The sequence below is a fragment of the Cavia porcellus genome, unplaced genomic scaffold (assembly GCF_034190915.1).
Source record: "Cavia porcellus strain 051 isolate PalLab524CR breed Dunkin Hartley unplaced genomic scaffold, mCavPor4.1 scaffold_29, whole genome shotgun sequence".
Lineage (NCBI taxonomy): Eukaryota > Metazoa > Chordata > Mammalia > Rodentia > Caviidae > Cavia > Cavia porcellus.
Window position 1 is genome coordinate 22,451,554 of NW_026947512.1, and position 24,459 is coordinate 22,476,012.

At 43.8% G+C, this 24,459-nt stretch overlaps 1 protein-coding gene across 5 annotated transcripts in view; it reads right to left on the reverse strand.

Annotated features, from left to right (window-relative positions):
* Window positions 1–1,424: 1,424 nt before the first annotated feature.
* Nav1 (neuron navigator 1) overlaps window positions 1,425–24,459 on the reverse strand; it is a 252,435-nt gene continuing 229,400 nt past the window's right edge. For all 5 annotated transcript variants that reach the window (XM_063239988.1, XM_063239987.1, XM_063239986.1 and 2 more), the window contains 13 exons: window positions 23,282–23,478; window positions 22,890–23,082; window positions 22,631–22,799; window positions 22,059–22,156; window positions 21,325–21,420; window positions 20,935–21,094; window positions 17,835–18,070; window positions 16,870–17,024; window positions 16,661–16,732; window positions 15,961–16,157; window positions 15,022–15,140; window positions 10,494–10,691; window positions 1,425–7,985 (listed from right to left, as the gene is read on the reverse strand). In XM_063239988.1, the coding sequence (XP_063096058.1) occupies window positions 7,890–7,985; window positions 10,494–10,691; window positions 15,022–15,140; window positions 15,961–16,157; window positions 16,661–16,732; window positions 16,870–17,024; window positions 17,835–18,070; window positions 20,935–21,094; window positions 21,325–21,420; window positions 22,059–22,156; window positions 22,631–22,799; window positions 22,890–23,082; window positions 23,282–23,478 (1,986 nt within the window). In that variant the 3' untranslated portion in view covers window positions 1,425–7,889. The remainder of the gene's footprint in view (window positions 7,986–10,493; window positions 10,692–15,021; window positions 15,141–15,960; window positions 16,158–16,660; window positions 16,733–16,869; window positions 17,025–17,834; window positions 18,071–20,934; window positions 21,095–21,324; window positions 21,421–22,058; window positions 22,157–22,630; window positions 22,800–22,889; window positions 23,083–23,281; window positions 23,479–24,459) is intronic.

The window sequence follows — 24,459 nt, forward strand, 5'->3', positions numbered from 1 at the left end:
CTTTCTCCCAGTGGGGAGAAAAAATTGGGTCAGTTGGTCCTCTTCGTTTCTTAGTCTCCGGAATCTAAAGATGGAGAGGAAAACAAAAACAAAACAAAACAAAACAAAAAAACAGAAACAAACGGGAGAGGGGAGTATCACCTTAAGGGAAGGTGCAGTCTCTTGGATCTCTACCCCAGATGAGTCCAATCTCAAAATGGCAAAGTGGCTGGGCAGGGGACCTCACCTGCATGTGAAAGGATGTTTCTTCCAGAATGACACTTTATGTGCCTATTTTAATATGAATCCTATTAGCTGAGAAGTATAAAGTTTTACCCTGTATAAATTATAACTAGATATACAAGGGGTGGGAGACAAAAGTCCAGGACTGGTAACAAGACATGGGGCAAGATATAGAGTCACTGTTCTTTTTTTTTTTTTTTTTGCACTGGGGATCTAATGACCTCACACTTGACCTCACACGTGCCAGGCAGGCGCTTATGTGGCTGAACTAAATCCCCAGCTAGAGACACTGTTCTACTGGAGCAGATAGATGGAATTAAAGCTAGAGGTTAATTAAAAGCAGGATACAGTTGTGAGCATGTAGTAGCAGAAAGGACAGAATGACATATATGAGCAAAAAGGAAGAGGTATCTCTTAGCTGTTTGGGTTTAGTGCTTAAGAAGTGTTTTCTAGAAACATTTATGTACTTTCATTCCCAAGTGACAAAACCAGTTAGCAATTCCTAAAACAGTTCCAATCTATGGATGCTAAACTGGTTGATAATTAAATATTAAGCCATCTCATTTTAGGATTTTTCCAGAATACTTTTATTCTGAGGAGTGCTGTCAATGCATTTGTCACCATCCATGTTAATCTCACTTTTTTTGGTACTGGGGATTGAATTCACAACCTTGAGTTTGCCAAGAAGGCACTTATGCCTGCTGAGCCAAACCCCCAGCCCTCTCTTACCACACTCTAACAGAGAAAAGAGCTTCTTGGGCCTGTAGTTCCACAAAGGAGAACAGTGAGACATATTTCCCCTCTTTCAGTGGCCAAGAGAAGCCAAATACCATTAGAACAGCTTCATTTCTTATAGGTTAATTCAATTTTACCTCAAAAAGAAACCTTAGGGTTGTTTGCAGAGGGTGGCATGTTTTCAGATTTTGTGACAGTGGATGGAGGATTCAGGAGCCCTGACTTTCTGGCCAAATGTTTTGAATTGTGGTGGACACTATGTCCATCATGTACAAAATGAGGCCCCCCTTACTCCTCACCAAAGAAGAGACTCTTGCTTAGGATTTGGGGGCCAGACATTTTTAGGTCAGTGAGTTTTGATTCTGTGTCAGCCAAATGACCACAAGCAGTCTTATCTTCCAGTTCCAGCAATGGACATAAGATACAAGGCAACAAAACCAAACAGAGAGGGAACTAGAGAGAACCAGTGACATACAGGAGATAACTTTATTGAAACGCAAATGGCCTCGAACAGATGAATCTTGCTGGGAAGAGACATGCCTGATGGACAGAGGGCCCAGATGAGGGGCCTCTGTGATGACGACGGAAGGCCTCTTCAGCTGGCCCAGGCATGAATTTAATTTTCAACCGATTTGTTGTTTAAAAGAAATTTCTGAGGGGACAACCCAGCTCTCTTCATGATTGTTACCGCAACTATATACAACAGTTTGCTTTCCAGTTTCAGCTTTGCTTTTTCTATGTTTGATATAAAAGGGGGTAGGTTAGAAGAGGTGAGGGTCAAATTAGAAAAAAACGACGTAAAACACACAGACACACACGTATCCTGATTTGGGGTTTGCACCCAATAAATTAAAGTGATGTGAAAATTCCTGCCTTCCTGCCACCTGAGGAATGCCATGCATTTGAGAAACAGACTCCATCACATATGCAATGCTGTCTAAAGCAGGATGGGGAGGAGGAAGGAAAGGAAGCTAGCAGGGGCTAGAAGTCATTAAAAACGATTACTTTGTTCAGAACAAAATGAAACACAAAAGAACACTAGGAAATGGAGCGCCGGCATTGCACAGCAGTAGCCCAGAGGCTGGCTGTGATTTGTGGACTTGTTCCTATTTTATTACCTTCCTTCTCAGAAAAATGGCAAGGAAGCAGGATGACCCCACAGGAGATAGCCAAGGGACCCATCATGGGTGTTTCAGAGACCAAGCGGGTAATTTTAGTGCAGTTAATTTTACTCTCGTCTTCCTCAGGTGTTAGTCCTCCAAATGCCACAGCCCAGGAGAATTAGTACCAGTGTGTTTCTTTGTGCTCTGCCCAAAAGCTCCCTCACAGGGAAGACCAACCAAAGCCAGTTTTAAATAGCCCCATCCTCCTTCTGGCCCCATCAGCTGGTCTGAGAATTTGGAAGGATATGAAGCTCCTTTTAGATTTCTTTTTAAAAGGATTTTATTGTCACTTTTGTCGAGTAGGTCTGTATCCAGGTCCTAGTGTGAAGAAAGAAAAAGGGGCGCCCAAGGACATCGGTGCCCACTATTGTGTCCTCACTGTATGGAACTCTCATGCACCGAACAGAGAGCGTGGACATGGGGCTTCCTGGGGTACTACAGCCCTAAAGTTGTTAGCTGCCCTGGAGAGGTTCTGGCTGGGTTTTAAGGTCTAGCAGTGCACCTTACACCTCAGGTAAGGGAGAGGTATGTTGCTGGAAGAACATTTTATCATGAAAATACAATTTAGATTTTTTCTTTTCACTTTCCATCATGTTACATAATCAGGAAAAGACTTAGAGTAGACACAAATAATCCCGCAGAAGAGCAACTCAGAGACTGCTTTCTTCTGGTGAAGCTCCTTGGTTTGCCTGACATAAGTTTGAGGGATAAGAGATTTTTCTCTGAAGGTTTCACTCAAGTAGGAAAGATATATACATTCCCCTAACTTCTGCCCCAAAGTGCACATATTGTTTCTTTTGAAATTTAAAAGAAGCAAAAACAGACATAAGTAGGAGAAAAGTGACTTTGAAATTAATGCTAGCATATGACTCATAACCTGAGACCTTATTTTTTTCCAAAGGCCCTCTGGGTAAGGGCTTCGCCCCTCAAGAGTAGCTTTGTCTTTAAAATGGTTGAATCTCAAACGTCAGCATGTATCAGATTTACTGTGTGAGGGAGGTGGTGGTGTTAAAAACATTGATTTACCCCTAGAGTTTCTGGCTCAGTAGATCTGGGTAGGGCCTCAGAATTTAATTTCTAACAAGTTTGTGGGCACTACTGGTCTGGAACCATCCCTTGAGCATCACTGCTTTTAAGGAGGGAATGGTCGAATCAAGAAACGAGCGTGTACTTTCATGATCACCCTTATCACAGGAAATCCCCCATAGCATAAAAGCTAAGAAAAATAGCTAAAACATCAAGATGGATAAAGCCAGTATGAATAAGCTTAATCTTTAGCTTGGCCAGTTTTAACCGTAGATTCCAAATTCCAATTGGTTTCCTTACTTCACGGCTCTAGCATTTTCTACTTTAGTTGTTTCCTTAGGGTATGCAGACACAGTACTTGCCTCAGGATCCAGGTGATGCAAACCCACGCATACATCCTTTGCAGTGGGCAGAGTAATTTGGTGGCTCCATATATCCCTGAGCAGGCTGATTGAGGCCTCTTAAATATGTAAGATGGATTCAATTATAAAGGGCAGTAGGTTCAGGCTGTAGCCTTTTGGGAACACAGTACCCTTAAGACAATTTTATTATGTAGGGCCTTTTCAGTAGTGGTACAAACCAGAACTTATGAGTAGTTCTCACAGTCATCACTTGTATATCCATTTCCATTAGTAAACCATCTGCAGAAACACATTTTTTGGAGGGTGTTGGGTTCAGGTTAGCTCATGCCAAGGATTAAGGAAAGAAAACGTAAATGATGAGCTGTTTGATGATCTGGGGTGCTTCAGTATTTGAACCCTGTGTTAAATGTGTAATTAGGACTTGTCCTCTCATACATCTTGCAATAAAGAATCCTTAAGGCCTCATATAAGTATTTCTTTGATACTAGTTTGCAGGACTGAGTCCATTCAGTCATGCAAATTTCACCAGTGTGCCGGGTTGCTGTACCTGGGTGCCATACCAGGTAACGTGAAGTGTTGGTGAGAAAAGGCAGGCTACTGCTGCCCCCTTCTCAGTCTTTTGGAATAGGACAGGAGACAGAGTTACTTCTCAGACCAGTGGGAGGGGATGTGCCTCTGAATATTGTGGACTGTTGCCTCAGGGAGCTACAAGTAGCTCCCTAGTGACACTGGCCCACTGTGACACTGGCAAAGCAGAAAGGAATGGAAAAAAAGTCATTTTATCTTAAGTCTTTAAGGAGTATGGATAGAAGGTTGATCATTCAGGACCAATATATAGTATTCCGACCAATAAGGACATCCCTATAGGGCATCTCCTGGACTTTTAGCTAATGTTTCCCTGCTGGCCTCTACCTTCCCAATGGTGAAGGACTCGATGAAGGACACCGGTATCAGAATTTACACGAAGACAAAAGTAAGCACCGTAGAGTTGCCACAAAGCATGGATTTTAAAAAAATACTCTATGAAGCCTCAGAAGATAGGAAACAGCAACAGAAAAGTGCTCTTGCATCACACACACACAAACACATACACAGACATCAGGTCCCGTATTAGCCTCCAGTTACCTAGTATATTATGTTTAGTGCCTAGGCAGGGACTGAGAAACAAATACATTGGACACATCTTGTTGGTCATAAACAAGAGGGTCTCTGCTGAGGAAACTCTCCTGTGGCTCTCTCTTCAGGTTGATGCTGAGCCTTGAACCGTGTTTTGTACTAGCCAGCTTTGGTGAGGGATGAAATCAGGGGGCTGAAGAGGAATGCAATAGCACAGATTCCAGAACTAGATAGGCTGGATTCTTCTGAAGGTGCATAGGGGTTGAGAATTTAGCCAGAGGACCCAGTTTTCTCTTCTTTAGGTTCCCAGAAGTCTCAACCACGAACTAGGTGCGTAGGTAGGAGAGAACATTATGGATTTGTTGCTTGCCATTAATTCTAGAGAGTGAGGGGGCAGCTTGGTGTTTATGCTCCAGAGAAGTCTAGATGAGCACCCCAACGGGTTATAGCACCATGAGGAGGCTCAACCTTCTGCAGTTGCCATGTAACCATGATTCCTTTGTGAGACCGTCGTCCCCATCGTGAGAGGCCCAGATGTGCAACTGTAAACAGGGTCTCAGGCTCCAGAGGGAAAGCTCCGGCTTCACTAGCATTTTACCAGATGGAAACACACTTCCTGGAGGAAAGCAATTAAGAGACCTGGGCTAAGTGCAGCAGTAAACTAAGAGTAGACAGTGGTGAATCCCAGGAATAGAAAGGAAAAGTCATAGCATGAGAGGCCTCCAGAAACAACATGCTGAGGATCCAAAAAGATTCACGGTGGTATCCACAGTCATCAGAGACTCAAGAATCCTTCTATGATCTGAGGCAGTTGGAATGGAAGAAGGGGTTCTCCTTCCTCCTTTTTCTCAAGTAGCCAGTAACATCCATGTCAGAAGGCACTGGCTGGGCAGCACCAGAAAACAAGAGTTAGGGGCTCAAGCATTAGGTTAAGGTGGCATTAAAAGTCTGAGCCTGGCCATGGGTCTGGAGCTTAGGATGGGATTTAGAAGAGGCCTATGCCCAAAGTAGGCCTGTTTGGTCTTCCCTGTCTTCTAAGTTGGAACACCCAGCTCTGTGGCCTCAATCTGCATAGCAGAGACCTTAAGGCAGTGATTTCAGCACCATCCATGGACAAACAGCCTCTTCTTATCACAGATTGCATATTTTTACAGCTGAGTTGACTGAGGATCTTCACAGCTCATAGAATTAGCAGCAAGAGCGATTATAGTCTCCAGCACAAAGGACCCTGTCATCCCTGGGTGCTACTGGGTGAAATTACAGAGCTTTTCTGGGGTGCAGACCATTTTGTTGACCTAAATGAAAATATTCTGATATAAAGGCTTGGATGCATCTACTCCTAGGTTGGTGGAACAGCATGATCCATGTTAGTAACCTATGAATTCTGATAAAGTCTTGTACTACTTAGGAATCTGAAGAGCAAACACTGAATCCCAGGCTCATCTCATATCCCTGATCCGCAAGGGCCTTCAGGCAGCCTATCTGGCAGCTGTGCCTGGAATCTGGTCCCATAGAGCTTTCAGAAATGGCAGGAATTGACTTGCCCACTCCCGACAAGCAAGATTCCATAGTCTGTCAGATTTTAATTGATCCTAGATCTTCTGCCCCCAGTGTACTGGACATCTAATCAAAGGCAACTTTTTAGCTGACTCTTTGAGTTTCAGCTACATTTCTTACATGATCCTGAAGGTCCAGATAACAAGGGGATGTGCACCTAACGGATGGTACATTTCCTGCCAGACCATGAACCTCAGGGTCCAAGTCATGTCTGTCTTTCATTTAGTGACTGGTACACAAGTATTCAGCAAGCACTTGTCAAAAGAAGAACATGGGACTGCCAGACCTTCAGGGTCACCAGGAAAAGAGCAACTTTTGCAAGAAGTAGGATCTCTGTGGAAGGCAGATATTCACCACCAAATAAAACTCCTTGAACCATATATCACATTTGGAGTATCGCATGTGGGTGTTTAGTTTCTTATAAGTGAATATTAGCCTTTCAAAAACAAGTATGTAGTTAAGGGTTGGATAGGGAATTTTGATTTAGTCAGGCAAAGTGACTACCATGAAAACAGTGCAGTGAGTTGGCAAATGGGCCACCAGAGAAGTATGTCCAGTCTCTGGGTTTTCCTCCAGTCCACGATGAAGCTCAGAGCAAATCTTCTACTACGCCAGAGGGCAGTAATTGAGCTCCTAGGCAGAACATGTGTTTTCCCAAAAGGAGAGTCAAGGAAACAGTGCCTCTTCTCCCATTACTGGTGAACTGGTACTTCGTGTCTCACATAAGCCCGAGGATGCCAAAGGCAATGGCATAGCAGGTATCTAGCTGGTACCAATTAGATGGCATACTTGGAAAAGCCAAAGTAGCCCTTGGAAAAGCAACTCACGTACCTCATGGACATGTGAGGAAATAGGGGAAAGAGAGAGAAAATAAATAGGCAAATGGTAGAAAAAAATAGAAACAAATTAAAAATAAAAAATAAAAAAGTAGGGTTTATTGACTCTCACTCATGTTAAATTAGAAGGTAGAAAGACAGAGCTAGTGGTCTCTCTCTGAAGGCTGCAATGTTATTTTTGGGATGTGGTGACTTCTTAGGGCAGATGCCATCTTGTTAACATCTCCTATGTCATCCAGAAGGCAAGAGCTGGCAGCTCTCTTTCTACCTTGGCAACTGGGTCCCCTTTCTCCAGCTTCATCTTTTCCATTGCCTGTTACCATTTACAGGTTGATTTATGCAATTTTAAAACCACATGCTTCTTTCCTGGGCTCCAGCCAGATCTCTGGGGGAAGAGTTGTTGGCAGTGGTGACAAAATTGGGAAGGGTCAGCGAGAAAGCCAGCAAGCGAAGCTTCCTGCCTCCTCGGACATCCCCTCCTATGACTGTCTCAGAGTTGCTCATGAGAATCAGCTAGGAACTGCTGCAGAGTCTTTTGATGTCTTCTGAACCCTTCCTCAGAGAGCCCAGGAGTTTGTAATTGAAACAAGGAAACAAGGAAAAGACCCAGAATTATCTTTTCCCAAAGTCACAAGAGGAGGCCAGTAAATGTGTTTCGGTAACACGGTTCCCAAACGCCACCCACAGAATCCCTACTAGGAAGTTCTCAAAAGTGCAGCACCAAGAACCTGCCCCTCTTCTTGCTTTCCTCCTCCCTCCTATTCTCCTCCCAGAGCCAGAGAGCCAGTGCTTTGAGAGAAGAGGGGGGAGGAGGAGCTAATGAAGCATAAGCCAGCCTTCCGCTGTCCGGGGTGACAGTGACTCTTAGACCCTCAGAGTGTTGCCTGCAGGTTGGGGTCCAGGATGGTCTCTCGATCCGGAGACTCAATGTAGTTGGCAGCCTCCTGAAGTTTCAGCAGCATGGCCATCTAGACAGGAGAAGGAGGTACACTGATGAGAGTTGGAACATGGAGTCCTATCCAGAGAGGGAAACAAAAAACTGAGATCATGGGTCTGATGCTTGGTTTGAAATGGGTTAGGAGGGAGGGGGTTTTAGCTCAGGGGTTTAGGGCCTGCCTGGGAAGCGTTAAGGTCCTGAGTTTGAGCTCTGGTATCATTAAAAAGAAAAAAAAAAGAAAGGGATTGGGAGCTTGGGATGCAGAGGTAGTTCAGGAAAAAAATCAGCGATGACTGCTTCATGTGCATATAAAGTCCCCTGAGGGTATGTCCACTGTACAAAGTGACGTGTGTGGGAGGAAGACACCAAAAGTACTGCCTCTGCCGCATGGTGCCTATACTTGGGCAGAGGACAGCAGGTGTGTATACCTCTCATACTGGGGAAGTGTAGGAGCATCTCTGACTCTAACAAGCCCACCCACAATAGGTTATAAGCCAACAGCAAGGCTTCTTGTTACCACAAAATCGTTTCTTCCCAGCCCACAAAGCAAGCTTCTGTCAAGCCTGCACACTTCAGTGGATTCACCTCCCACCCCTCACTATCCTTCCCTCATCCTGGAGATTGAACCAGGGCTCCCAAATGTCAGGCTAGTGCTTGATGACTGGCCTACCTCCTCAGACTCTTCCAATTTTTTATTTTGAGATGGGCTCTAGCAGTCTGGAGGTTGCCAGGTTAACCTTGAACTTGTGATGCTTTTACCTCTGTCTCCCAAGTAGCTGGGATTATAGGAGTGGGCCACTCAGTCTGGACATGATAGTCACGAGCCATAAGCCACTTTTGCTGGCAGCTCCTCCTCTTTAACTATTTTTTTTTTGATTCTTCTTGATACTTCAAGTTTGGAACCCCTTTTATTTAGCTAAGTAAGCCTAATTGATTCTAGAAGATCTGCCTTCCACCTTCTTCTACCTACCTGAATATTATATCTTTCAATTTAAAAGTGTTTTTTTTTTTTTAACATAAATTACATCTGTTTTCAACAAAGTCATTTTTACATTTAAGTAAAAATGTAACTCAGGTGGAAGACCCTGTGTGTGTGTCTATGTTGGTCCTGGACACTGACCTCACAGTTTTTACAGTAAGCTACATCTCCAGTTTTGTTTTGTTTTTTTTTAGATACAGTCTTGCTAAGTCATTAAATTGCCCAGGCTAGACTAGAACTTGCAATCCTCCTGCCTCGGCCTCCTATAGTGCTGGGATTATAAGCATGCATCACCATACCTGGCAGCTGAATAAAATGGCTATGCAACAAGATTTTTTGTATGTTAAGTTTTAATAAAATCTCTTAAATTATCCTTTATGTACCTTGAGTCCATTCTCTTAAGTGAAATAAACTGGATACATATGTGTGAATATTGTATTATTTCTCTGATATGAGAAACTGAAAGTGTAAATAAGGACCAAAATTATGAATAGGATATTATTCAAATGGGGAGGAGTACAAGAGAGAGGTGAAGGGAACAGGAAAGAAGGGAAAAGGAAAACATGGAAACAAAGCTCTGTAAGTGGGGAAGCGGGGAGGTGTTGAAGCAACGGCAGGAGAATGGAGAAACAAGCCAAATTGTATCATGTACAGGTGCAAATTCTCTATGATGAATGTGATTGTTATATATATTTAAAATGTACCAATAAAGTCTAATAAGACAAAAAAGAAAGGAAAAGTTTGTGCTAATATTGTTTGGATAATTTTTTATGCCCATATCTTGTACTCTGAGTAACTATTTTGAAGATAACATTATGCAATGTGCTAACAATTGTTATTCTCCTTATTTTGTTTTGAAATTTTGTTTTACATTTTTTCTGTAAAATTAAAAAAAGAATGTCTAAAATCTATTTCAAGAAGAAAAAAATATATCCTCCAGAATCGTTTTACCAACGAACATTTCCAGAAGCAGGGCATGAAAATTTGTGCTAACATACCCTATTTTTGCCAGTATGAAACATTCTGGTTTTAATTTTCTTTTCTTTATTCCCAGAGAGGTTGAAGTGGCTCTAAGGTTTTTATTGTATTTCATTGCAATTTTCTCTAGTCAAATACCTGTGTAAATCTTTTGTTCTGTTTGAAAGTTTTATTTGAAGTTTTCTGCATTCTACTAATCAGTCTTCTTTTGGCTCTGCCCTTGGCCCCTACCAGTCTGTCATTCATTGTTACCTCCTTTTAATAAAGCCATGTAGCTGGGGGAATCCTCAGGTTAATATCAGAGGAGAGACAGAAATAGAGAGAGTGTTAATGTGTTGGGTTTTTTTTTTTGTTTACTTCTTTGCTAGGTGTTCCCACATCTGCCTGGAATTTGGGTCTTTGTTAGTTCGTATCTTGCTGGGATATGTCATCACTTAGCTAAAATCTCAGGTGTACAGCCTTTATAGTCAAAGATTCTCATATTCAAAGCTCTTCTCTGGCCTTCTGGTACTGGCCTTGATGAAATTCTGTGAAGGATTCGGTTCTGTAATGTTCTTTTCACATTCGGATGGTTCCACTCACCAGAGGGTCTGAGTCCAGAGAACTCGGGGTGCTGTCTTTGACTGTCCTGTCCTCTGGAGGTGAGGCAATGCTGTGAGGACCCACAGTGGGTGGGGGCAGGTGGTACAGCTTTGATTGGTCTTGTTGAGCTGACGGCCAGGGAAGAGTGTCCCGGACCCACTCCACTGGGTCCTCCCAAGCAGCTTTCTGCCCATGGACCTGGAGAGAAGGAAAGTGGGTTAGAGGGCTTCACCCAGTCCCGAGTTCCCACACTGAACATGCTCTCCGGAAACACACGTTCCTCAGGTGTAAAGACTTGAGACTCTGATCCTGTCGAATATTCCTGGGCTTCTTGACAAAGAAAAGAAGTTGAATGAGCTGGTAAAGTCGTTTTGGAGGATAATGTAACAGACTGTATCAAAACTGAAGAATTTTCTCCTTTCTTCCTTCCTGCCTCCCTGAGCCTCCTGCTCTCCCTCTTCCTCTGCTCGCTCCCTGCCTTCTTTCCTTCCCTCTGTTGCTTCGCTTTGTGTTTTGACATGAGCTATTGCTCTGCAGCCACGCTGGCCTGCACACTCGTTCCTCCTTCCTCAGCCAGCCGGGTGCTGGGATGATGGAAAAGTGACACGGTCTGCCTAAATTTTCACCTCATTATTTGTTTTTAGGTTTACAAACAAAAATTATGTATGTTTATGATATACAACCTGACATTTTGAAATATATATCTATATTAAATCAAACTAATGAGTACATGCATGTGAGGGCACATACTTAGTTTTCATTTTGGGGGATAAGAACACCCAAGAAAGTATATAATACATTGCTATGAACCATACATATCAGGTTGTACAATAGATTTCTTGAACTTATTCTTGATAACTGAAATTTTGTGTTTGCAATGATGGCTAATAACTTTTTTGCCCCTTTTGTTTTTCTTTTTTGTTTCTTGGAACAGGGTCTCACTGTGTAACCAAGGCTGGCTTTAAACTTGTTATATAGCCTGGTTAATACTCCTGCTTCAGCCTACTGAGTGGTGGGATTACAGGTGTGCACAACTACACCCAGCTTGAGGTGGCCAGTCTTCACTGTCAACATCCTGGGCTCGAGAGATGTCTAGGAGGTTAATTAGTAAAGCATACTTGTGAATGTGTCTGGATGGGCTGTGGAAATGTATATTTGGGGACTATATCTGAGGTCCCTGTCCCTTCCTCTTTGGCTCTTTGCCTGGTCTGTTTCCCGGATTCTATGAGTTAAGCAGCTTTATTCTACCATTTCCTCTGGCTGGGATGTTTCTGTCTTGGAGACAACTAACAGTAGACTGAAACCTCTGAAGCCAGGATCCAAAATAAACCTTTTCACCTTTAAATTGTGTTTGTAAGGCATTTCGTCCCAGGAATAGAAAGCTGACTAATGGAGTGTCCTTTGACCAATACCTCACCAACACTTCCCATACCCTGGCTCAGCTTCTATATGTTCATTCACGTTGCAAAAGATAAGACTGCCTTTCTTTTTCAGTTTTTTGGTTTTTTTAATTTGGTACCAGGGATCGAACTCACGACCTGGCACTTGCCAGGCAGGTACTTACACCGCTGAGCTAAATTCCCAGCCTCCAAGATTGCCTTTCTTTTTGCATTTAAAGGCTGAATGTTCTATGTTTGGTACATACATTATATATTCATTTGTTGAACACATAGGCTGAATTAAAACTTCACAATTTTTTGTTGTTTTTGAGACAGCGTCTTGTTAAATTGTCCAGCCCTGGCCTTGAACTCACAATCCCTCCACTGAGGCCTCCCAAGTAGCTTGGAGTGCAACTGTGTGCTACCAAACCCAGTTGCAATTTTATGACCTTTCAATTTTCAAGTCAGAAATTCTTCCACTTAATTGTACTACTTCAAATTGTTTACTTTCTTGAAAACACATGTGAAAATGCTTTAAATCTGGAAACCAATTAATAATAAAGTATTTCCTTAAAATATCACAAATTTATAAATGAAATATTGATTCGAGGCATCACCCTGATAACATCCCTAGAAACTTACCACATCATCAGGAAACACCTATAACAATTTTTGGATAATATATAACCAATAAGAGTCAGTTATTGCATCTTACTTTATTTGTGCTAGAATGGATGTTAGCAATCATTGCACCTTAATTTACATGTAAGAAAACTGCGAGGCTTGTAAAAATATCTAAATAGACAATGACTTCACTAGACATTTCTCAAAAGAAGACTAAAAATGGTAAATATGTATATGAAAAAACAGTATCACTAATATTTAGTGACCAAAGCAAGATATCACCTTGCCCCATAAGAATGGCTACTATCCAAAAGACTGAAGAGCCAGTGTGGTGGCACATGCCTGTAATCCTAGTGCTCAGGAGGCTGAGGCAGGAAGATCACCACAAGTTCAAGGCCAGACTGGGCTACATAGTGAGATTCTGTCTCAAAAAGAAAACAAAACTAAAGATAATAACTAATGAGGATGTAGAGAAAAGGAAACACTTGCAAGTGGTTGGTGTAAATGTAAATTAATATAGTGGTGAAAAACAGTATAGATGGTCCTCAAAAAATAAAAAATAGGTATTACGTGACCCAGAAATTCCTCTACTGGGTATATAGCTGATGGAAATAAAATCAATATGCTGAGAGCCATCTACTCTCATGCTTATTGCGCACTATTCAAAGCAGACAAGATAGGGAATCAACTTCCATCAAGACAAGAATCAATAAAAACATGGTACATACTCAGACAGAACATACTACTCAGCCATAAAGGAATAAAATCCTCTTATTTTTAACAACATGAACAGAATGGGAGCAATCATTATATTACATTAAACAACCAGACACAGAAGGACAAATACCACATGACCTTACTCATACATGGAATCAGAAATGTTGATCTCAAAGAAGTTAAGAGTAGAATGAGGCCAGGAGAGGTGGTGCATGCCTGTAATTCCAGCACTTGGAAGCCTGAGGCAGGAAGAATGCAGGTTCGATGCTGCCCTAGGCTACACAGTGAGTTCAAGCCCAGATGGGATACACAGTAAAACTCTCTCAAACACAAGGGTCAGGCTCTCTACCTACAGAGGCTGTCTACTAAAGAGTCAGGGAGACAGGAATGAGGAAACGTTGAGAATGGGAACTGAATTAGAGTTAGATATGAATAAGAAGTTCTGGTGTCTTTTGGCACAATAGGGCAAAAACAAATAACAGTAATGTAATGTGTACTTCACAAAACCAGACGACTGGGGATTTAGCTCAGTGGTGTAAGTGCCTGTGTTGCAAGTGCGTGGTCGTGAGTTCGATTCCTGGTACCAATTAAAAAAAAAAGCTAGAGAAAAGAATATGTAATATTTTCACCATATTTAGGGGCTGGGGATTTAGCTCAGCGGCATAAGCACCTGCCTTATAAGCAGGCGGTCATGAGTTCGATCCCTGGTACCGATAAAAAGAAAAAAGAAAAAAAATATTTTCACCATATTTAAAAAAAAATATTTTCACCATATAAAAAATGATAAATATTTGAGGAGATAGGTATGTTTAACTGACATAAACATTACATGGTATACACATTCATGGAGACATCATGTGGTACCCCGATAATATGTATACTTTTATGTATCTGTTTAAAATACAATAGCCGGCTGGGGTGCCACATGTCTGTAATCCCAGCACTCTGGAGGCTGAGGCAGAAGGACTGCGGCGAGTTTGAGGCCAACCTGGCCTACAAAGTGAATTCAAAGCCAGTTTGAATTGCATAGTGAAACTGTCTTAAAAAGAGAAAAACCAACCAACCAAACAAACAAAATTAATAATAAAAATAAATAATGGCATCTTCTTACATGATGTTTTTGTTGTTTTCAGTGGTACTGGGGACTGAACTATGTGCTATGCAAGTATTCCATTACTACATTTTTTCTTTTTCCTTAAGTCCTTTTTAAAAATTATTTTGAGACAGGGTCTCACTAAGTTGCCCAGGTTGAGCTTGAATTTGTGATCCTCCTGCTTCAGCCTCCAGAGTAGCTGGGATTATAGGCATGTACCACCAACACTGGCTTACACAAAGTAATTTGACTTCAAACAATTTTTTTTCACGTATTTCATTTTGTCTTCAAAATAATCCTGTGATTTAGGTAGAGCAGAATTCATCTCTCTCTTTTTTTTTAACATATGAAGACACTGAAAAAGGTTAAGTGATTTTGATCAATGTAACCTATTTATTTGTAGTTGGCGAGTACTAAGGTATAAAAAGGTCTGGCTTAATTTGTAGCTCAATTGATTTTCTATTGCTCTACCCCACAGAATGGTCTGTATTGGGCTCAGAGCCAGAAGGCCTAGGACTGGGGCAGAGACAGTGGCTGCTGGATGCCTTGCTGGAAGGAAAGCAGCTCGTTTCTTTCCAGGTCCTGGCCCTAACTCACAGAAGGAGAACCCAGCCAACCTCAGTAATGCCATGCCTGACACAAAAGACGTGCTGCCTCTTTGTTAGGAAGGCCAGCCTGACCTGGAGTCTGAGTGTGGCCGGAGGGCAGGGCTCACCTTGATCCCATCCTTGGCTCCTTCCTGTAGGTAGGGAATGATGGAGTTGTTCCACAGGTCGATGAACCAGGTCCGGAAGTCCTCAATGCCAATTGGACACGACAGAAAGAAGCAAGGGCCTAGGAAAAGGATGGGGTTCTGAAGATGACTGAGAAACCCAGATCTCCCCAGGCTGAGGCCTCTCTGTTTTACTCCTGAGTACCAGGCAGAGGACTCTGACATCCAAAGCATTAGAGGAAATTTAGAGACCTCGAGGTCAGGGGATGCTGATGGTCTGGTTGACAGTCTCAGAAATTATGCACGACAAGCTGCAGGTGAGACAAGGAAGGGAAGCTTCTTTTTCTTTTCTTTCTTTTTTTCTTATCTTTTTGAGACAGGGTCTCGATATGTAGTTCAGATTGGCCTTGAGCTCACTTTGTAGCCCAGGCTGCTTTCGAACTTGCAATGATCCTCCTGTCTCAGCCTCCTGAGGATTACAGGCTTGGGTCATCACGCCTGGCTAAGGGAAGCTTCTAGATTTCCTACTATAGACTTTCACTCCTTTGTTCCATTAATTGTAGGAAAAAGGGAGGGGTAGCCTTCACATGCCAGGCAAGTATCCACAGTTTTTATTTTTTTACATATAGGGTATAAATATGCCCAGGCTGGTCTCAGGGAATCCTCCCTCCTCAGCCTTCCAGGTGGCTTAGACTACAAGTGTGTGCTTGGAGTAGCTTTTGGATGGTTGAGGCAATTCGGCCAATTCACGATGCTAACTGAACTGGAAAGGTTCTAGCTTAAGTATGTATTTCAGTGGTTTTAAGTATGAAGCCACAAGACTTGCAACTCCTTTACAGGCTGAATACTCCAGAAAGCAAAGGGAACACCCCTCCAGGTGGTAAGGTACAAAAAGGAAGTTGCCTCCCGCCCACCCCCGCCCCGGAAGCTGGACCCCAGTACCGATGAGGAAGTCTGAGGTGCTGTGCTTCTCAAGGAAGGTGTGCAGGTGATACCACAGCTTGGGCACCCAGTCCAGCACCCGAAGCAGCTCTTCCTTGTTGGCATTGATGTCACTGTCTGACTCTACCAACTTCCTTCGCAGGTAACGCACCAAGAAGCCATTGGCTGGCTCCACATTGTTGGAGAAGGTCAGCATCCTGCCACCAGGGATGGGAGTGTTGGGTCACAGTGGCCATGGGGACACAGTCAGGAGTCATTCCCTGCCACTCCACTCTTTCTGCTTGCCTCCCACTTGTGCTCACTTGTTCCTTCTCAATTACTAGTGGTGACAACTGAAGTCAAGCCAGTAGCTCCGGACAGGCAGAGAATCCCATTTACAGCAGCCTACCAGAGTCTTACTGGCCCCCAGTTCCCTTCCCTTCTTCTCTCCTTCCCTCTCCAACCCCCTCCCCTCCCTTCCTTTCCTTGGCTTTCTTTTCTCCTTTCCTTCCCCTTCCCCTTCCCTTTTTCCTTTCCCTTCCCTCAAGTACCCTTTTCCATCCTGTAACTGACATGTAAGGCTGAAGGCTCAACCTGAAGGCTCTGGCTACTTCTCTTTTTTCTGCTACCTGTTGTTCCTCTGCTCTCAAAGCCCAGGACTTAACTAGTTAATAGATTCTTGGGTGGGGTCAGAAGGCTCATTGGGGGTCATAGTTCTTACCTGAAACTCAAGTGCAAGCCATGGTTGGGTGTCATTTTTACAGGTTGATTGGTGGTACCTATAATATAGGGACTGTGGGAAGAAGGGAAGAAAAATTCACTTAGGTTTGTCTTAACTCTTGCTTTCTGCCATGTGCTTTCTCTGTCAGTTGGATGGACTGAGTTTTCCTTCTACCCAAACTGCAATGTTTGGGCCCAAGCCCAGCTTACCATTTGTGATACTTGCAAGTGAGGGCTCCATTGACCAGCTCACTGATGGAGCCTGCTTCACTCAGATCATCCAATAAAATCACCAAGGGCACATCCCCAATCCCTGTTTCCCGGTCTATCTGGTTGGCCAGGTTGGAGAGGTACAGTTGCAGATCCTGGAATAAAAGACAGGGTGTTAGCATTCAGGAATCAAGATGTAGACTGGCTTTAGAAAGAGGAATTTTGGAGAATTTTGTTAGTTCGGAATTTCCTTGGGGCCTTTGCTTCCTCACATATTTGCTCACAGAAACAGATTACCAGACTGATAAAACTGGTCCCAGAGGCACTCAAGCACCCTTGGGAAGCAGGGTACTCCAGAGGTGGAGAGCACATGCTGTTCTTCATAAACGGTTCTTCACTGGGTTGGTAGCACAAGCTGCCATTAATGAATGAGCCTCCCCCAGCTGAGGAAAACCAAGACTTGAACCAATTCCAAAGCATTAGAGTATGCTCAATAGATGCCATGGGGATCAGGGGTAGGGCGCCCACGCAATATATAATTCTGAGTGCTTCTTCCCAGAAAGCCCAAAGCCAAAGAGTAACACTGAAAAGAAAGGAAAAAAGAAAACGGAAGGGGTGGGATGGACAGTGTCAGCAGAGTGAGGTGGAGACAAGGAGGATGTAGTTTCTTCAGTGATCAATCAAAGGAAAAGTAGCATAACGGGTAAGAGGAAGTGAGGAGAAAGAAGTTAGAGGGGGAAAAGGGATAAAGAGCCAAGGTGCGGAAAGAAATTGGGGGCAGAGGAGGACAAATCTAGAAATAGAGATGGGGAAAGGTAGGAAAAGATAACTGAAGAAGGGAGAAAAGGTGAAGGCAGCGGGGAGGAAAAAGGGAATGAGAGGGCAGTACGGGGTCCAGGGCTGGACTCAGTGAGACTGAGGCCTGAACAAAGACTGGCAGGCGGGGCGTCTCAGGAGGCACCCACCTTACAAGACTGCTGGTGCATGTTGAAGGTGCTGACAATGCCCTCGGTGACCTCACGGCCCGAGCGCTCCACCAAGTATTCAGCCAGTCGATTGGTCAGGTAGGTCTTGCCTGTACCGCTGGGGCCCGAGAGCACGAGACGACGATGCTTGAGCAGGAGACTGATGTAGTGCTGCATCATTGGCTTGGGGATTAGCGTCTCAAACACCAGGCTGTCCACACATTTCTCCTTCAGACCTGAACCCAGCCCCAGAAAGTGTAAGTCTTGGCCACCGCTGTCAAGATGGCAAAGGAAAGGGGCTGGGGATTTAGCTCAGTGGCATAAGCGCCTGCCTTGCAAGCAGGCAGTCGTGAGTTCGATCCCGGTACCGGTAAAAATGAAAAAGACAAAAAAAAAAAAGATGGCGAAGGGCCCCAAAGTGTTTTTGTTTATCTGAAGCTCACTGAAGAAACCCAGATCCACTTGCTCCACAGTTCCAAGGGTATCTCCTTACTTCTAGTTTTGAAAATGTGGGTCTCATTTTTAGAGACATACTCAGAACTAGAGGTGAACTGATAGAGAACGTTACGCTTAAGAAGAATGTCCCTGCGAACAAGAGTTAGGATTGGGTTTGTCTTGCTCATGTATTTATCTCATGCTACTTAAAACACCTTCATATCACAGCTACCTGATAAGTTTTCATTGAATGAATGTATGCTGCTTTAGTTTTTTGATGGTGTTCTCTATTTGCTTATGCCACAACATCTTACCCCAAGCGACAAAGACTGACTTTATGATTTATATCTAGATGTATCCTTAATGCCTCACTTGACCATAGGTGGGACCTTTGGGAGGTGATTAGATTATGGGGGTATTATAACTGACTTTCTAGTAGGAGCTGGGACCTGGTTGGAAGATGTCACTGTGGGCTTGACCGGGAAGTTTACATCTCTCTTCCCGAGTCCTCCCTTGACTCTCTCTGCTTTCTGGCTGCCAAACCATGAAAGTGCTTTACCATTGCCACATCCCTCTGTCATGCCATCCTTTCTAGGAGTCAGTGGATTCCATGAATGGAGACACGAGCCAAAATAAACCTTTCCTTCCTAAGGATGTAGGTGTTGGGTACTTTGTCCCAGCAATAAAGGAAGTAGCTAAGACAGATACAGGTCTGGGGTTATTGTTGTGATGCTACTTTACCATATGGTTCAGAAGCCTTTAGAACTGGTTCACAGAAAAAGTCTAGAAAGGTTGGAGATGCTGACTTGTGAAGAAGCCCTAGTGTGCTGCAAGCCAAGCTTGATAGGTGCTTTTGGTCAGTGCTTAGAAGACCAGAATGGTGACAGAAATGCAGTTGGTAAAGACGAGGCTTAGAAGGTATATATTTGGAAGGGACTCCATTGGCAGATGGATTCCAGGCCATGTGTTATGCTTTGGCAGGAAAATTGTCTACATTTTGCTCATGTCCTGAGACTTTCTGAGAGACTATGATTAGGGTGATGGGCTAATCTGGTGGAGGAAATTTCAGGGCAGTCCAATGCTGAGGCTGTGGCATGGATGCTGATTGCTGCTTTGAGCAAGGCTTATGCACTGTGAACAAAAAGCCCTTTTAAAAAATTTGGAGTTTGGTCAAAAAGGAAACTCTGGTACAGTTGGGGGCTACAAAAATGGAACAGAAGAGAGCTTTGTTGTTAAAAAGATTAGCATGTAAAAGAAGTCAAAGACTTCGCAATTGAGGCATTGGAATCAGCATGTACGGAATCTGCAACCCTCACCCTTTGCAGACTCAAAATTGCAACAATGAAAAAATTTGCTTTGAAAAAACAACTTCAGGGCACCTTGCTTGAGAAGGACTACCTAGAGAATGTTTTCCCCCAGGATTCAGTTCATAACTCTTAGCCAGCTAGGCTCTGAGAGACTTCTACACTGGTGACACAAGAAAGCCAGGCTTACTACTTGAGCTGGTAGCAGATCTTGGTGTCATCTATGTGGGTTCTACTGGCATGCAGAGTATAATCAGGGAGGTTTCCACCCAGATTTCAGAAGAAAGCCTGGGAGGCCAGGCAATGTGCCCTTAAGAGGACAGTGCATGAAGATTTAATTTGAGAAGCCAAGAACGTGAAACATCTGAGGAAAGCTACAAGGAATGAGTAAAGCCAAAGTCAGTCTTAGAGAGAAGCCATGAGAGCTACAACCACTGGCAATGCTATACGGGTGTAGTTGCCCAAGCCCTTTGGAGATCACATCTCACCACAGCTTGTCGTGGCTGCTGAATATGGAATTATGGAATTTAATGTTTGCTCTATTGGGTTTCTGTCTCAGTGCTCGCTTTGGCAGCACTTATACTAAAATTGGGTTTCTGTCTTGACTTTATCCGGTTGCTTTCTATACTTCTGTTCCTCCCTTTTGCAACAGGAATGTTTACCCCATGCCACTGTATGTTGGCAGTGTTCAACTTTTTTTTAAAAAAACTTTTTTTTTGTCTTTTTGAGACAGGGTCTCACCATGCAGTTTAGGTTGGTCTTGAACTTGCAACGATCTTCCTGCATCAGCCTTCTGAGTACTGGGATTACAGGTGTGTGCTACGATATGTGGCTTTCTTTTGATTTTTATAGGGGCTCACAGCTAAGAGTTTGCCTTGTATCTCAGAAGAGACTCTGGATTTAGACTTTTCAGCAATGTTGGATTTGTGAGGACTTTGACAATTTGCAGAGATGGACTAAATGCATTTTGCATAAAGAGATGCACATAAATCTTTTGGCAGCTAAGGGTGGAATGTTATGGCTTATGTCTAGTATAACCCTAAGGCCTCAAGTGTTCATAGGGAGGTGCTTTGATTATAGGGGGTGCTATAACTGACTTGCTATTAGGAGGTAGAGTCTGGTCAGACCTGGGTCTGACAGGGAAGTTTATATCTTCTTTCCTGAGTCCTCCCTTGACTCTCTGTTTCCTGGTTGCCAAATCACAAAGGTGTTTTTCCTCTGCTACGCCATCCTGCCATGCCATCCTTTCCTGGGAGCCAGCAGACTCCATAAAACATGAGTCAAAATAAACCTCTCTTTCCTTAGATTGGGGTAGTCAGGCATTTTGTCTCAGCAACACAGGAAGTAACTAAGACACTAACCTTTGAGGGAGACTGATATATTATTTACACCTCGACGGCATGGAGGCATCTCTGGGGGCTCAGCATCCAACACGCGTTTCACATGGCTGAGGCTGTAGCCATGGATGGACTCAGTGCTTAGACCCAAGGTGGAGGCTGGATCCATTTTGGAAATGTAGTCCTGATAGAAGAGATAGAGTGAACAAGAAGAAGGTGAGAAACATTGCAAAGATACAAATGCATGTACAAAAACCGTAAGAATAAATAAATATCAGAGGAAACAAACGTAAGTAGGGAAAGACAAGGGTGTATGTTTTTCCTATTTTGCTTTTCTGAATAAAGTATCAAGGTCTCCAAGATCTCACCACATGGAGAACTCAAATATCCCACGAGAGATGAGTACATATTTACCTTGAACACTTGGAAAACAGCTTCATCCAGCATCTTCCAGTCAACTTTTCCACTGACCTTGCTACATCCCAGGAAGAATTCTTGCTGCTTCAAGTCCTATAAAGTTAAAGTGGAAGTGTGTGAGCCCTAGTGCAGATGAATACAAAGAAAGAAATTTCTAGAAGGCCTCACAAATTGAAAACTCCAGTTTGAAAAGTATTTAAGAGTCCAACATAAATATGACCAGATACTCCTTGCTTTCCAGTGACATTACATCCAGATAAAACCATCATGAGTTGAAAATATCAGTGAGTCAAAAATGCATTTAAGATTTAGCTCAGTGGCCTAAGCACCTGCCTGGCAAATGTGAGGTCATGAGCTTGATCCCTGGAACAAAAAAATCCACAAAAAACAAAAACAAAAAAAAATTCCTGTACTCAGTCCTTCTAGAGGTTTCTATCAAAAGTACATTTAATATCCATAACCTGAACATCACAGTATCACAATACAGTTCCCTGTAGAATATTGGTTGTCTGTCCTTGGAACTGGTTGACAGGGAGCTATGGCTCACTCTCCTTACACAATATCTTGAGGAAGTTTCATACTGCACGTTGCCAGCCCAAGAAAAGATCAGAGTTTAAAATCAGAAGCACAGTTTCTGCTTGCTGAACATGCATAGCTCTGGTACCATTATCAAGTTGGGGAGTGTTTGTGTTATGTTGATTCCTATCCTGGCCCTTCCCAAAGTTCCTTACCCCTTTGATAATATGCTGAGGGGGCATCCGAACCACCACCCGAAGGGATATTTCCTCCTTTGGACCGCAGGTGCTGATGCCATCCATAGGTGACAGGTCTGTGGGAATTGAAAAAGACTAATTTGTTTAAAAGGTACTCACAGATTTTCTTAAATTTTCTAGTCATTATCCTTTTCAAATAACTATTCACCACAAATAGGAAATGGGAGCCCTAAACTGAAAAGATATCAGGGTTTCAGATCACATGAAGCTGGGTTAGTGCTGCATGCCTGAAATCTAAGCACTTTGGGAGGCTGAGGCAGGAGGCAAGTTTAAAACCAGCCAGTCAGTAAGACCTTATCTCAAAAAAAAAAAAAAAAAAAAAGAAAGAAAGCTGGGGATATAGCTCAGTGCAAAGGCTCATGATTCAACTCCCAGCACTGCCAATAACTCTCCACATCTAACACTGGCAATTGCTTTGTTTGGCTCTGTTATCTCCCAATTAAGAAGCCACGGCAGAAGTGGAATAGTGCAACAGTGAAATGGGCCATTTCTTCTCTCTATACCTAGATGCCCTTCTCCCAAACAGGTACCTGTGTCTGTGAGGCTTGGGCTGAAGGAATGGGTAAGTGTAAGACCGAGGGACCGGCGAGGGGATGACAGAGCAGAGGATCCAGGGACCTGCCCTGGAGTGGAACCTGAGGAGGGGCCAGGGGCGACCTTCAGCCGGTCGTTCTCTGCTTTCAGCAGGTCCACCTCCAGCTGTGGCAAGAACAGACAGGGAAGGGTGGCAAGGTTGGACATGTCTCAGGCCTTGGGCTCCCCTTCCCTGCAGCTCTGCCTAACGCTGACCTGCATGTTGTGCATGGTCTCCCGAAGCTGGTCCAGTTGGTGGGCAGAGTTAAGGGCCTCCAAGCGGATGTCTGTAAGCTTCATCTCTTTCTCCCACAGCTCAGAGCGCAGCTCTGATACCTCCTTCTTCTCCGGCTCCTCCTCCTCATTGGTGTGGAAGAGCCTTGTGTGGGGGGCTGAGTGAGCAGGCACCCTGTAAGAAGACACGGGTCAGCCAGCCTCCTGGAGAAACATTACTTGGGGATACTGACATGCATCATGGGTAGTCTCAATTCTTTCTGCCCACAATACCCAATCAGTATGACAAGGTCCCTAGTGGGTCTCACATGCCCAGGAAGAGGCCAGCAATGCACACTGGTACCAGGCTGGTGGCAGGTAGTTGGAGCACTTACTCGGGGACATCAGTGCCCACAGAGGATGAGTTGGAGGACTTGATGGAGGGTGAGGCAGTCTCTGTGGAGCCATGCTGCAGTTTAGGGGAGGAGGGGGCTGAGGAGTCGGGTGTGGCAATTTCCTCAATATCAGAGTATGAGGAAGCTGACTTGGGCCCCTTTTTTATACTGAAGGCTTTGTTGAAGGAACTTCGAAGCTAGAAAAGAACATATCCACATAGACAGACATCAGGGCTGCACTCTGGTGACAAGGAAGGACTGATTTGGGACTTCTGCAACAAGGTGGTATGGAGGTAGGGAATGTCTTTGTTGTAATTAAGCCTGCTATATGAGGCTTCATGTGGTTCATAGTATATGGAGAGAAGCGTTGCCTGGAAACTAGGACTGAGAGAAAGAATGCGATCTTTTGGCTTGCTGCCTCTATAGGCTACCGGAACTTCTTAGGCCTTCTCTTTGCCATGGGGTGTGAGGACAGAGAAGTCCCGGAGGTCACCTGGCATACCTTCTCAATAATCCAATCCCACCTTCTCCAGAAGACCAGTGACAGCTCAATCTAGAACATAGCTCACTTTAGGTCTCAGGATGGCACCTGTGACTTGGATTCATCAGCCTAGAATCTATTTACTGCTTCACAAATCAACTAGGCACAAACGATATGATTCTGTGGAGATCAAGAGAAGGTGGTGGTACCACATTTCATTTCTTCTGCCTATCACATCGCAGAATGCTTAAGAAAATCAGACATCGGCACTTTTTACTATTTCAGACATTCTGTTGTGCACCATTTCCAGACTACCTAGGGCATTATAATCTGGGCATAGGCTGTTTGATCTTGGTGTTGATGAGCATGAGTGTTAGGGATGTGAGCTGCAGGTACAAACCAGGGTGTGTCCCACACCCCCTCACATGCATTCGTTCCGCATGCACACACACAGGGGACGACATGGAACAGCAGCAAAAGACAGAGCAAAGGAAGGGTGGAAGTTATGGGGGACAAAGAAAAGCCAGACCTTGGGAAGAGGAAAAAGAGAAAATTGGAGAATGTCCTTTCTGAGAATCTCTCCTGGAGCATGGAAGACTGTTCTGTGATGGCTGGAGCTAGCAGGTGGTGTGTGTGGGGTTTCTACTGGACAAAGTATAAAGGAGGACCAATCTGGCTGTGTGAGGATACGAGGAGC